General features: G+C 39.3%; 1 protein-coding gene across 1 annotated transcript in view; it reads left to right on the plus strand.

Annotated features, from left to right (window-relative positions):
- DCDC1 (doublecortin domain containing 1) overlaps positions 1–15,598 on the plus strand; it is a 392,627-nt gene that overhangs the window by 228,572 nt on the left and 148,457 nt on the right. Inside the window, exons 17-18 of the mRNA XM_029911543.1 lie at positions 50–184; positions 625–782. Of these exons, the coding sequence (XP_029767403.1) occupies positions 50–184; positions 625–782 (293 nt within the window). The remainder of the gene's footprint in view (positions 1–49; positions 185–624; positions 783–15,598) is intronic.

Genomic DNA, 15,598 nt, shown 5'->3' on the forward strand with positions numbered 1-15,598 from the left:
ACCCTAATGTTACTCTTTGTCACTCTTCTGCCTTTGTCCTTTCCTGCAGGCTTACCCTGAGTTTGTCCTGACCTACCTAGAGGAGCTAAATGTAAGAGAGGAGGTGACCCAGATGGAACACCACATCCACCATGGGGCCTGGTCTACAGCTCATCAGGAGATAGAGAGCAGCTCAGCAGAAGAGGTCACTGTACCAAGCCAGAGGCAGGTCAGAGACAGTCTTTTCAAAAATACATTTTGAAAAGAGAGACGTTAACCTCTACCATCTGTAGCTGTTTAAATAAATAAACTTATTTGCTTTTGTTAATTTAAAAATGTGAGACAAATACATTTACTAAGGCAAGATTTTAATGAATGCAACTTTTTTTTGTTCCAAACCTTTTACAGTTTGAGCCTCCTTTATTCCACTGAGTGACAAATTGTTGAAATTGCACATTCTGTATATCTGAAAGAAGTTAAAAAATCACTGCTTCCTTAGATTTCTGTTTCTTGATAAATCTTGACATAGCGATTTGGATTTCAACATTTTCTGTTGATCAACAGAAAAGTACTTACTTGAAAAAGTAGCCACATACTATTCTAATTAACAATATATAAATTGCATGGTTGTACTTCATTTTTTAGGTTCTGCAAAAAAATGTCAACAACTCCAATCAGAAACAACTTTCAGGACCTTTGGACGCCCATTTAATGCCTGCAGGTCCCCTAAGGGAGTCTATGCAGCTGACAGTCGCACTGGTGAGGAAACTAGAAGAGAAACATCCTAAGGCCTCAGCTCAAAGGTAAGCCACTGACAGAACTGATATTTATTGTTCAATGACATTAGATGTTTTCCTTCAGTTTCATGTAAGATTGATTTCCTGGATATTATTGAAATATCTCAGAAGCCCTCTGGCTTGTAAGCAAACATGGATTTTTGACCAAAATTAATGAAAAGGGGTGACATTTATGTGCATAAAGATGGATGTGTACACCCAGTTTGATAGTAATTGGGGAATTTACTTTTAAATTCTATGCATAAACCTCATAGAACGCAAAGTAATATGACTTTTATTGACGTTATGTGACATGGTTTGTGCCACTAGACTTTTAGGGTTACATAATAAATGTTTCATTATAAACCTGAAATTTAGGCTGAGCTGAAGCATGGCATAGCACATTGGCTCCATAGCCTAAGAGTATATTTTGGTTAAAGCTATATCTAAAAAGTAACCTTCTTAGTAATTTGAAATTACAGAGGGAAAGTATAATAGCAGTTTCAAGCTTCTATAATTAACACAAAAATATTTATTTTTCTTACATTTATATTTGATAGATTATCCTCTTTGTGGGCAACCATGTTGAATTATTTTAGAGCAAAATATTAAAAATGATTGGCCTATCATTCAGAAGACCAGCCTAGTAGACATTCATGGTATTTTTTTCAACAAAAATTCAATATTGAATTTTAGCAGCTTTTTTTTTTCATATAGCACGTGAACCTTGAAGTTATAGTAAGATTTGCAACATCAGATCAATAATATACTTTTAAAAATTACCTTAGTAATAGAAGTTGTCCCAACTAATTAATCATAATAAAATAATGTTAATAAAATCATATAATACAAATAACTCCAAATACTGCGGTGTTCAGATTATTGAAGATACCTTTAAACTTCTTCCTTTCCAGGAAGTATTGCACATAGATGAATTGCCATTGGTTGATGCTTTGATTTTTCTTCCTGAAAGTGCTGTGTTTTATAGTCAGTATTTCTGGGAATAATGTACTATATTAGTTCTAATACAACCTAGTAATTATACAGCTCATCAAAGCACTGAAGAGTTTTAGCAAAATCCATGAATAATAATGTTCTGCCAAGCTTTAAAGTTAACAATTGTTAATACTATTGTGTTTAAAAGATAAAATGTAAGAGCTCCAAATCAGCTAATACAGGCTACACTGGCTCTTTCAAAAATATTTTGAAATACAAAGTTAAGCCTAGCATAACATCATTTATTTATTCTACAAAGCTTAAAGTATATATTCCTAGGGTCTTAAATTATTGTGTGATGTTACAGTGTTACCATGTATTATGTTACATTGCATGTTATGACATGTTATGATATATGCCACATGACCTAAGCACAATGGGAAAAGTTAAGAATAAAGCGTACTAACTATCAATTTACATGCTTTGGGGTATTTTTACAACTTTACTGTTACTAAAATGATATGATTTGGAGGCTAAAGAGCAGCTCTGAAAGAACACAGGTTTTGATTCAGAAAAGTATCCTTGTAATCAAGACAGCGCAGTCTGAACTTTATGAATCTCCTTAATTCCCATGGGATTTATGTCTTATTGAATTGTGGTCTTTTGTAGTAAGAAGTAAAACACATACTAATATCTTTAATTTGTCACAATATTATTTTATAGTCAATAACATTCTGGAGTAAAATGTTTAAGTAGGAACAATACTAGTTCATAAAATGTTTAGGTCACCTTCCTTGTCAAACATATCAAACATATCAAATCCTCTATATTCTTTTCCTCTGCTTTTTTTGGTCCCGACCTGTGATATAGTATTGCTGTAGACTATTAAATAGCTGCAACATTCTAGTTATAACAAACTAGTTATAGTTTGTAAAACATGTTGAGCATCTTTCCAGAAGAAAAATGCTGTATAAGTGTAAGGTATTTTATTTAATAAATATATATTTTGTGATTGTGAAAGCTATAGTATGCGTGTATAGCAGTAAAATAGCCTATTGAGATCTATTTATGTAATGGGGAGAAGGGAAGCCACACAAATGAATGAAGTATGCATAGAATAGTTTTTTGTAGAAACCCTATCTACATATCAGGCCTGGAGTTCTTATTTAGGTACATTTCTGTGGAAGTTTTTCTTCAGGAATGGCCCCAGCAATTTAAGTTAGCACATACTGGGGTTAGTCACTCCCCTTCATAAGCTGTTCAGCTGGTGACCAGCAGGTTTTGGATCCTGCCTATTTAGTGAGCCACCCAGCCCAACCTGAGTTTGGGTTTTATCAGCTGTTGGCTTGACCCAAAGGGATAGCTGTGTGTGACTGCAGGAAATAAAAACTCTATTATGTTGGTAAATGTTTCCTCTTCACAGTTTTGTACTTTAAGGTGAAAGTACTTTCAGGATGATTGTAGTTCAGAGCTGTCATCACTAAATGATATTTCTCAGGGAGCTGGGAAACAGATTCATTTTCATATGTGTAGGTTCCCACAAAGTGGGCAGTGAGTATAGCCTCATATTGACAGAACAACCGTCATTTGGGTAGCTTTAATTGGGGCAGGCAGAGCTCACCCTTAACATGGGAATCTGCCATGATAATAATGTCATCAGAGAAAAGCATTTGGGGGCATGTTTGGGATTAATAGACACTGTTGTGTAAAACTGACTGATCCTTTGGTGGTTTACTTTTAAGACAACCTGTAATAAAGTTGTGTCCTTTACCAAGAAAGCTACCATATTATGTCATAACAACAGTGTATGTTGGGATAATGCTATGGTAGTATATGTTGCACATTATTATATTTAGAAAAACATGACAAGACAGGTGATACTATAAACCTTGAGTAGGGAGAATGGCAAGATACAAGGCTGAAAGAAAAGTAAATGTCTGACACCCAGAGTTTTGGGTGGCATCTCACAATCACTGTACTCTGTAATGTTTTATTGTTTACACTGAGCTATAAAATAGGTTCTACTCACTTGGCTTGGAATTTTCCATGACCAATTAGATTCTTATATTAGGCTCTGAGCTGATATAGCACCTAAGCACATGCATAGTTTTAAAGACATAATTAAGTCCTAATGTCTTCATTAGGATTTAAGCACACACTTAAATGCTTTGCTGAATTGGATACTTCATGAGTACAAGTTTTTGTTAATACAGAATACTAAATAGTTAACAGTATGCATTACTCCTCATTTTTAAAAACTGAGTTGAAATTTGAACCATAATTTGCTGGAATCAGTTCTAAATCCCAGTAGTATATTTTAAAAAAAATATTTACAGTATGCTAAAGGTATATACCACTCACAATACTTAGCTGTAATGAAAGAATGCTGTATAATTGAAAAACCTGACAAATAATTTTAGATAACTAGTTCTATAGTGGTTTCTATGTCCTTTCTGATATTGCAAAGCATTGAATAAAATAGCCATTGTCTATAAGAATATTAGCTGTATATTTGAAACCAAATATTCAGAGTTGCTGCCATTCACTTTCTTGTGTGTAAGTTCTTGAAAGGTTATAATGATGAATGTTCAGTCCTGCAATGGGAGTTGAAGTCACTCAGCACACTGAAGGACTGGGTCCAAAATGAACAGTTACTGGGATCATGTTAATGCTTCTGTTGAAGTCAATATAGTGCCACTATAAATCTCACTAGGCAAACCCCTTTTTAAGCAAAATCAGTGGGAGTCTGTGTACTACATATATTGAAATGTGGTATTTCTAGATGTATAGAAAAATAAGTATGATGTCAATATCTAACTGGAATGATCCATAGTGTAATTGTAGCCGTGTTGGTCTCAGGATATTAGAGAGACAAGGTGGGTGAGGTAACATCTTTTATTGGACCAACTTCTGTTGGTTAGAGAGCTCGAAAGCACGTCTCTGTCACCAACAGAAGTTGGTCCAATTTAAGATATTACCTCACCCACCTTGTCTCTTGAATTATCCACAGCAGATTCGGTATATATTATTTTGTGTAATATAAAAATTAAGTATTTTACTATTTTCTGTATCTACATTTCAACTTTAACACATAAGAATTTTAAAATGAAGAAAGGAAATGCAAAGATTCTCTTTGAATCTTGTCCAGTCTTCAACGGGAGAATTGCAATGTCCTCCTCTGAATCATTAGGGGCGGAGATAGATGTGTTAGCTGTCATATAGCATATTAAGCATTTTAGTGTGGGAAATTTCACAAGTAAAATGAGGGGGAGTATTTAAATTAAACAATTTCAGGCTTTTTGTAAGCTCAAAAACATGGTCTACATCAATGGGTCTCCAATAAACTAGTTCAGAGAATCCCTGATGTCTGTTCATATGGGATACCTGCGAATTGTGTTATGTACATGTTCATAGGGATTTGATTTAATATCAGGTAATGGAAAACTTAAAGTTTATGTCAGGTTTGCACTGAGTTTAGGACTGTTCTCTAGAAGATGTCAAAGTCCAGATAGAAAATTAGGATGGCATCCTCTTTTCTACTGGATTAAGGCTAGGATTCACAGGTTAACGTAACAATGGCTCAAAAATTCCTTATCTTCATACCAAACTGAACAGAAGCCACCACAAAAACCTGACAGCTATCCTCGAATTGGTGTGCTATAACTTGCCCCATGAGATCCTGGTAATATGGCCCTGTGACGGGGGCCCGGTTGGCCCAGTGTGAGGTTGATACACCCCACCACCTAGTTGTCGGGATTCCCGCTTAGATCAGGTAATTGCAGTACGGGGGGCTCCGGACCCCTGGCAGGGCCAAGCAAACAAACAAACAGTCAGTAGCCCCCTGAGTCTCCGGGCTGGGGCTGACAACAACAGTTGGAGTTCTGGCCCTCTGGGTAGGATGGAACAATGGTCAGCCTGCAGCCCCCGGGCAAGGCTGGGCAAACAATTAGTCTATAGCCCTAAGCCTCCTGGCTGGGGCAGGCAGTAGTAATTGGGGTTCTGGCCATCTGGGTAAGACAGAACAGCAATCAGTCCATAGCTCCTGAGTGGGGCAGGGCAAACAATTAGTCTATAGCCCCTGAGCCTCCTGGCTGGGGCAAGCAGTTGCAACTGGGGTTCTGGCTCTCTGGGCAGAGCAGGCCAAACAAACAGTCTATAACCCCTAAACCTCCTGGCTGGGGCAGACAGTAGCAATTGGGGAATCAGCCTCTGGGGCAGGGCAGAACAGTAATCAGTCTGTAGCCCCTGGGAGGGGCAGAACAAACAAACAGTCTATGGTCCCTGAGCCCCCGGGCTGGGACTGAGAGCAAACAGCAGCCACGCCTAGTGGTCGGAGGGGTGTGGTAGGGGAACACATCTCCTCTTGCTCCACCGGGTTCCGACCCAGTGCCCTATGAAGCTGGGGACTTCCCCACTAAGGGTTTAGGCATTGACTTCTACTACATCCCTTGGGACACTTCCTACCATAAGTTGCATCCCAGGCATCTCTTTGGCTGGCAGCGGCTTGGCGTCCCCATCAGTCTCTGCAGGCGGCGAGTTGCCTGTAATGTAGTCTGGGTCCATGGGCTCTGCTGCTTGGAGCGTCACCGGCCCCTCTGGAGAAACCTGCAGTACCCGTCCTTCCTCCTCTGCAGCCAACCCCGACTGAGTGGGGCTGTTTCCTTTGATCTGGCTCTTCCATCTGGAGCATGCGCAGCAGGGAAAAGGGAACGTGGCCTCCTGGGCCCACAATGATTTGTCCGTCCCTGTTGGGCCAGTGCAGGGTTGATATACCCTGTCACAGGCCCAAACAGAAAAAAAGAAAGCAGCCGCCTTTATCTCATCAACACTAGCAGATGAAATTCCCCATAGAGGGAGATCAGTTCACTTAAAATCATCATTCCATATTTTTAAAATCTGGAGGTCACATTCTTTGCCTGATACAATAATTCCTTAGTGAGGTTGTGTAACCTTCAGTTGGCATTACAGATGCTATTCTTATCATAATATACCTATATGAAGCCACAATATAGGGGAAAGGAACACAAAGAGTCAGGAAGAATGGATCAGGAGAGAGAGGGAGGCAAGGCAATTTCAATGAACTTTATGCTTAAATCCTAACCCAGCAAAGCACTTAAGCATGTGAATAGTTCCATTGATATTAAATGGGACTAGTCACATGTTTAAAGTTAATCATATGCTTCAATGTTTGCTTGGTCTTACTGAGTCACTCCTCAATCTATAACTACAAAAATGTACATCTGGTCCTGGCAGTTTCTGAGCACTCCAGCAAAGCACTTCAGCACTAGCTTAAAGTTAAGCACATGCTGGAGTGCCTTCTTGGATCTCAGCCAGAGTGCTCAGCACTTAGTAGGATCTTGTCCTAAAAGAGAGAGGTCTGCTCAATCAGCCAGCCAGGTCCAGAGATTAGATTTTTTCAAGATTTATTAGCTTAAGAAAAATTACTGAGGAATAGCCCTAAGGCATTATTCTCCCACTCCCATCAATGATACAGCTACAAATTGGTAGAATTGTTTGTAATAGTTAATAAAATATTTGACTTTGATTCTTCAAAAATGGTTCATTCATTGTAAATTCCAAGTGGTCAAAACATAGATAAGAACCACCATCTATCTCTGTTTTGTAGAATATGTTTACTACATGATGACAGATGAAAAGGTTTTAAAGAGATTTTTTTGTTGTTGGTGCAATGGAGATAAACAAAAAATATTTTCACATGCCGTAATTTAAAAACAATCCTAAAATATGGTTTTTTGCATTTTAAAAAGCCTATATTTGTTCATTTTATGGGAAAAACATCTTTTCACTGAAATTCAAGTCAATTATTTATGATATATATCCCATGTAAATGTTCTAAAGGTTAAAGCTTTGAATAGGTGACAAATTAGCTTTTATTACATGCTTTAGTTGCATCCTGACAAAATTCTGGTCTCTGTATCAGCTAGATATCCAAATTCAATTTTCTGTTCTTCACTCAGATTAAATATTACAAGTCACATTAAACATGGCACAAAGGTACAATAAATGTTGAAGTCTCATGCTCTCCAAGCATTAGGACATATTTGTTTACATTAGTATATCAACTTGAGCAGCTTACCTTTATTTAAATTGAATAGGGGTTGTGGAGGGAGGACTATAGCAGCCGACAAAGCATGGTGACCCAGCTTGTCACCCAGTGACCTGTGAGAAGGAAATAATGAACTGTGAGTAGCTGTCATCTTAACTGTTCCTGACAGTTTGGCTATGGGCACATCTGTGCTAGTTGCATGGAAAGGCCTTTGTTGTTTTCCCACTAGTGACTTTGCAGACCGCTGTGGGGTTTGCTAGCTGCCCCGCTCCTACACTTCCCCTCCCTTTTTAGTAGGGAGAGCAGCTGCCACTGACAGGGCTGACATTTCTTTTAATGATTTACTTGGCATTTATTCCATTAAAAAACAAAAATCAAATAAAAAATATTAGAACTTTTGGTTATTGTGATTTTATTGCATGTTTTCATGTAGGATCGTGCTGCAAATACATCTTGCCTTATCTGCATAATCAACTGCTTTATTTGTGTGCTCAGTATTTACTGGCAATCTTCTTCCCTAATACTTTGTCCTACTTAATGATTTTTAAGTCACTAATGAAGCCTTGTTAGTGTTCAACATTAATATTTTTAGGTGATTCAAAGTATCCTTTGACATGTATTTAGAGATACAATAGGCTCCTGTTCCTGGTAAATTTTTTTGCTGTGGCTGTTTTTTGTTTAAGCTAATTCAATCTGACAGGAAACAGCTATTTCTGCTTCTGGACTGACCATAGTATCCCAAGCTTTTTTTGGGCAAAGCAGTGCCAAAACCGAACAAATCTTAGGTAATTTAGCCCAAAATACTAGCATATTAGCATTTTCAACTAGAAGACAGTTTGTTTTAAATACAATACTGCTTATTTACATAATAGAGTTCTTAACAGTTGATTTGCAAAAGATAATTGTTACCAAAAAAGGTCATTACTTGCGGAAAGGAATGATGCTGACACAGTGACTCATAATACATAAGGTATCTACTTTAACATAGGATAAATGTTGTTCCTGTTGAATCTGTTTAACATAGTTGGAGTGGGTAGTTACAAAATGCATTCCAGGAGCTGAATTTTTAAAAGGCTTTATTAATGCTACAAGTGCAGCATGCAGGAGTTGAAATATTCTCTTCTCATTATTGGTGCTAAGTATTTGCATTTTTTGGCATGTTTTGTTGTCTTTTCATGTTCACTGCCAAATTTTGGTTTTTCCAATTAGTTAATTAGTCATCAGCAAAGAGTTCACCAAGGTTTTCATCAGACCAATAAGAAAATGTAGGTATGGAAAAAGTACTTTTGAGATAATGTAATAATTACAATATCAATATATAATACGGTTGAAATTCTCTTCACTCATGTAAACCCTCCAGTAATTGGACTTAATATTGGTCAGATGGTAGGGTGAGGGTGTGGAACTGGGGAAAATCCATGTCCCGACCCAGGGCCAGGGCATAGAGTTACAGCTCAGTCTCCTTGAGAGCTGTTACACCAGCCTGCAGTTTGTTCTAGAATAGTGGCCTCTGTCCACTTGTGTGGGGTGTTAGTCATTAGATGTACTACATAATCACAGATCCCATGGCTCTAGTGCCATCCTCTTCTCTGGCCTATACAGAGCTGATGTAGAAACCTATTGTGGGAAACAGGGGATGTGCAGGCCCCTTGCACAGCTGCTGTGCAGTAAGACATGCATAGTGCAGAGTGCTTTTTAGGTGCCTTTGAACCCAAGTGTCAGAGAGTCATATAATTTTAGGCCAGAAAAGACCACCAGATTATCTAGTCTGACCTCCTGTATATCACAGGCCGCCAACACCACCCAGCACCCGCACACTAAACCCAATACCCCAAATTAGACCAAAGTATTATAGCCAACAGGAGACACAATATGTGCCACAGGAATAGAATAGGAGGAACCAAGCTGCACCAGTGCCCAAGGCCCTCACAATGACAGGGAAATGATTAAGTGAGATATACCCAGAAAATCCTGACAAATGATTTCACTCACTTATGATAAACACATGCAATTTACACAGACACCCACACACACACACATAATACAGCACTTTTATTATTATTGTGGTAGTTCATAGGCTCCTACCAAGATTAGCTCCTCATTGTGCTGGGTACTGTATATTCACATAAAGAAGACAGGCACAGAGAGGAGACGTGACCTTCCCAACCAGGGCCGGCTCCAGGCACCAGCCCACCAAGCTTGTGCTTGGGGCGGCACCTGGAGGGGGGCGGCGCGGCACTCCGGCCGCCGGGGGGAGAGCCGAGCCCCGGCTGGGGCTCGCCGCCCTCCTCCCAGGGCTCCAGCCGCCCTCCTCCCAGGGCTCCGGCCGCCCTCCCCCTGGCACCCTCCCCCCGGCCGCCGGGGGGAGAGCGGAGCCCCCACCGGGGCTCACCACCCTCCTCCCAGGGCTCTGGCCGCCCTCCCCCCTGGCCGCCGCGGGGAGAGCGGAGCCCCCGCCGGGGCTCACCGCCCTCCTCCCAGGGCTCCGGCCGCCCTCCCCCCCCGGCGCCCTCCCCCTGGGGCTCCGGCCGCCCCTCCCCCCCGCGGGGGGCGGGGGGGGCGCGGGCGGCGAGAGGCTTTTTTGCCTGGGGCAGCAAAAAAGCCAGAGCCGGCCCTGTTCCCAGCTCATATAGCAGGTCGGGGCAGTGCCAGGAATGAACCTAGGTGTCCTGACTCTCAGTCCAGTGTCCTTTTCACTAGACCACACTGCCCACCAAGTTAATACAATTCTTGAACCAAATCTTTTTGCTAGAATAGAATAGCCAGGAAATGTGTAGATTGTTCAGCAACCAAACTTGCAGCATGTGGCATTTCCCCGATATTGTATGAAGCAGTTAATCAGTTTTGAAGTCCTGTTATGAGCTAAACTACACACACCCACACACACACACACACCCCCCCACCAACCAACCATTCAGCTCAAAAACAGTTTCTGAAGTAAAAGTGAATATATTGAGAAAGAACTGAAATGGTACATTATTTTTGCCCTGATGGCAGTCGGGGCAGCTGTGCAGCAGAGCTATTTTCAGACATCAGTCTACAACTTCTACCAACAACAAATGCTAATAAGAGTATAAAAAGACTTAAATACTGACTGAAATCATGGAGAGGACTGTTTTATGTACAGAAATGTGCATCAAGTAGTAGAACTTTGCTTAGCCTTTGCAAACCATAGTGTTTGATTTATTCCCCATTCAATATATTTCACTGGGTAAATGGAGTGCTTTCAATGTTTTGTAAAAATATTTGTGAAAAATTTGCTCTTTTGCATGCTACAAAGTAGTAGAGAAAGGGGGTAGCTCTAGTACTTTTGAAAAGAAGGATATTACTGCTCCTATATACCCTATTGATGTTTGGTTTTTTCAAGAAATTACTTTTCTTATGATATTAATAACTCTCTATTTTGTTACCATAAGGATTTTAGTAAACTGAAACAATGTACATTCCTGCTTCTCTGGTAGGGTTCTAGATTGGGATTTAGTGGCATTCAAATCTCTGCCTAGCTATGTTTCTGCTGTGGAGGAGAGCCCATCAGTCCCCTGACTGACGGAGTTGTCCCTCCTTCTGAGGAGGATTTAATGTGAGCTGCCAGTCTTTATTTGGGGGCGGGGGAGGGCTGGGAGGACAGGGAACAGGGTGGAGTTTGTTTGATTGGATGGATTGGATTGCCTTTATGGGCGTCAGAGTTTGGTTACCATGTTTGTGCTGTGGTAGTAATAGGCTTCTAGGCATGTTCTACCTAATTACAAAATTTGAGTTTGGGAAGGAATTTCTAGAATGTCCAGTAGATTATGGTGATTTTTTCTTAGCACTTGATTATGTCATTAGTGGTATATCTCTGTTTAGAGTTTAGTCAGATGGGATTGAGGAATATTTATTGTTTTTGCCACAGTTTGAGTGGCAGGAGTCCTTGGTTGTGATACTTTTTTCTAAAAATTTATCTGAAAATGGAGCACAGAGCCAGGAGATGAGTAGGGACTATTAGGATGCGTGGAAAAACTTTACTATTTGGCCAAATTGAAGTCACACTTCATGTAGGAATAAATCTTCTCTCACCAAATGACTTCTGATGGATTTTCATTTGGGGACCACATCCTTTTTTTTTGTTTCAGGGCTCTCTCATGATTGATTCACATCAAGGCCTGAATGGACCTATAATTAAAACAATAAATGACTGTTTTGCAAGGTTTTCTGGTATGGTTTGTAATGGTTTGTAAATCTATGGCACAAAAGTTCTAGTCAATATTGAAAAAAGTTAAAAATGTTGGAGGTTTTATTCACAGCCCAAATGGAGATAGACTCAAAGAACTCTTATTATCACTCTACTAAGCACTTACTTCCTTGAGGAAACAATCCTAATTAACTTTATCCCTGTGTAAAACATTTGAAGATTGGTAGCTTACTTCTAAAGTTAAATTCTCAAAGAAGGTGATAGCAGCCAAATTTTTTACAGCAACTATGACTGTGCACCATTCAGTAGAGGGATGTAAAATATTAATAAGTCAATTTTAAAATATTGTACATATTGTTATGAACTCAAAATATGAAAATTTTCAAAGATCAGTTCAATAGGGTACACCTTTTTGAAGCAAAATAAGCCTATTTCTAGGTAAATATACCTAGTTTTTCACATAAAATATCAGCTTTCCCTTTTTTCCAAGTGTTTTCAATGCAGATATAGCTATTTTCCTAAATTGTGAACAGAGTGAAATCTGCGGGGTTGTAAAAACCTAAAATGAAACTACAAGGATTCTCGTGCAGTATTCAACATATTAAAATTGTAAGTTTTACAAAGCTGAACTCTTACATTTTTCAGGCCAACATTTGTCCTTAGATAAAAGAACATAAGAACAGCCATACTGGGTCAGACCAAAGGTCCATCCAATATCCTGTCTTCTGACAGTGGCCAATGCCAGGTGCCCCAGAGGGAATGAACAGAACAGGTAATCATCAAGTGATCCATCCTCTGTTCCCCATTCCCAGCTTCTGGCAAACAGAGGCTAGGGACACCATCCCTAGCTAATAGCCATTGATGGCCCTATCCTCCATGAATTTATCTAGTTCTTTTTTGAACCCAGTTATACTTTTGGCCTTCACAACATCCTCTGGCAAGGAGTTCCACAGGTTGACTGTGCGTTGTGTAAAAAAATACTTCCTTTTATTTGTTTTAAACCTGCTGCCTGTTAATTTCATTTGGTGGCCCCTAGTTCTTGTGTTATGAGAAGGAGTAAATAACACTTCCTTATTTACTTTCTCCACACCAGTCATGATTTTATAGACCTCTATCATATCCCCCCCTTAGTGTCTCTTTTCCAAGCTGAAAAGTCCCATTCTTATTAATCTCTCCTCATACAGCAGCCGTTCCATACCCCTAATCATTTTTGTTTCCCTTTTCTGAACCTTTTCCAGTTCCAGTATATCTTTTTTGAGATGGGGCGACCACATCTGCATGTGGTATTCAAGATGTGGGAGTATCATGGATTTACATAGAGCCAATTTGATATTTTCTGTTTTATTATCTATCCCTTTCTTAATGATTCCCAACACTCTGTTCGCTTTTTTGACTGCCACTGCACATTGAGTGGATATTTTCAGAGAACTATCCACAATGACTCCAAGATCTTTTTTCTTGAGTGGTAACACCTAATTTAGACCCCATCATCTTATATGTATAGTTGGGATGATGTTTTCCAATGTGCATTACTTTGCATTTATCAACATTGAATTTCATCTGCCATTTTGTTGCTCAGTCACCCAGTTTTGAGAGATTCTTTTCAAGCTCTTCACAGTCTGCCTGGGACTTAACTATCTTGAGTAGTTTTGTATCATCTTCAAATTTTGCCACCTCACTGTTTGCCTCTTTTTCCAGATTATTTATGAATATGCTAAATAGGACTGGGCCCAGTACAGACTCCTGGGGGACACTACTATTTACCTCTTTCCATTCTGAAAACTGACCATTTATTCCTACCCTTTGTTTCCTATCTTTTAACCAGTTACCAATCCATGAGAGCACCTTCCCTTTGATCCCATGACTGCTTACTTTGCTTAAGAGCCTTTGGTGAGGGACTTTGTCAAAGGCTTTCTGAACATCTAAATACACTATATCCACTCGATCCCCCTTGTCCACATGCTTGTTGACCCCCTCAAAGAATTCTAGTAGATTGGTGAGGCATGATTTCCCTTTACAAAAACCATGTTGATTGTTCCTCAACAAATTATGTTCATCTATGTGCCTGACAATTTTGTTCTTTACTATAGTTTCAACCATTTTGCCTGGTACTGAAGTCAGGTTTACCAGCCTATAATTGCCGGTGTCACTTCTGGAGCCCTTTTTAAAAATTGGCATCACATTAGCTATCGTCCAGTCATTTGGTACAGAAGCTGATTTAAATGATAGGTTACAGACTACAGTTAGTAGTCCTGCAATTTCACATTCTCTGCAACGGCCTTATCGTCTTGAGTGCTCCTTTAGCATCTCGATCATCCAGTGGCCCCACTGGTTGTTTAGCAGGCTTACTGCTTCTGATATACTTAAAAAAATTTTGCTATTACTTTTTGAGTCTTTGTCTATCTGTTCTTCAAATTCTTTTTTGGCCCTCCTAATTACATTTTTACACTTGATTTGCCGGGGTTTATGCTCCTTTCTATTTTCCTCACTAGGATTTAACTTCCACTTGTTAAAGGATGCCTTTTTGCCTCTCAGTACTTCTTTTAATTTGTTGTTTAGCCATGGTGGCTCTTTTTTGGTTCTCTTACTTTGGGGGTATACATTTAAGTTGAGCCTCTATTATGGTGTCTTTAAAAAGTTTCCATGAAGCTTGAAGGGATTTTACTTTTGGTGCTATACCATTTAGTTTCTGTTTAACTAACCTCCTCATTTTTTGTGTAGTTCCCCTTTCTGAAATTAAATGCTACTGTGCTGGGCCACTGTGGTATTTCCCCTGTCATAGGGATGTGCAAAGCTTCTGTTGATTTAAAGGTTTTGGTCCTATATTTTTAGTCCATCTTTTTTCTATTTTTATCTTCTTGTTAAAGTACCAATCCATTTGTTCATCAGATTCTAGTACTGGGAGTAGAAGGAGGAAATAGAAAGAATCAATTCAGATGTAAGATTCACCCCTTTAGAAATCTATAAAATAAACCAAGAATAAAAATCTTCTCATATCTTATTAAAAAATTTAATTTCTTTTTTCTAGCATCATAGTACAATTTTGAAAGTCTCAGACCAAGAACAAAGCAAATCTATTGAAGCCATAGATAGGGCTCATAGATGCATACTCAATGGATTCCTAAACACATAAATGCCTTATTTTATGCAAAATATGTTTACTTATGATTTTTCTTGCAAATTAACAAACAAATACTTGGGAAATGTGAGGCTATTTCAGTCATTCATTTCAGGTACCCAAAAGACATCTATCTTAATCTAATTTCATGTATTTATAAAGTGTTTATCACTGTGGTACCTAAGCATAAGCAATGAACGAGTTAAAAGAATGAGCTTTGAATGAACGCAGCAGGAAATGAGACAGACAATATAACTGTGGTATAAGCAAAGGTCACAGCTTTTATTTGATGCTGAATACATTAGAACTGGGAAGACAAGGATTCTTAATCAACTAAAGACTGACAATACAAATTGGGCCTATGTGGTAAATCTTATTGACCAGCATAAATCGGGGGAGATGCTGCCAGCCACTTCCAGTCACCATGCCACAGGGCTAAACCCACTGTCAAAATCTTACACTCAACCCTTTTCCTCACAAGTGAGCTTAAGGGCTCACATAAGTGATAGCCCAGTCTGCACTTAACTAGGGTTACCATATGTGGAGTGTCC

Source organism: Terrapene carolina, unplaced genomic scaffold, assembly GCF_002925995.2.
Source record: "Terrapene carolina triunguis isolate 2854851 unplaced genomic scaffold, T_m_triunguis-2.0 Scaffold96, whole genome shotgun sequence".
NCBI classification, from domain to species: domain Eukaryota; kingdom Metazoa; phylum Chordata; order Testudines; family Emydidae; genus Terrapene; species Terrapene triunguis.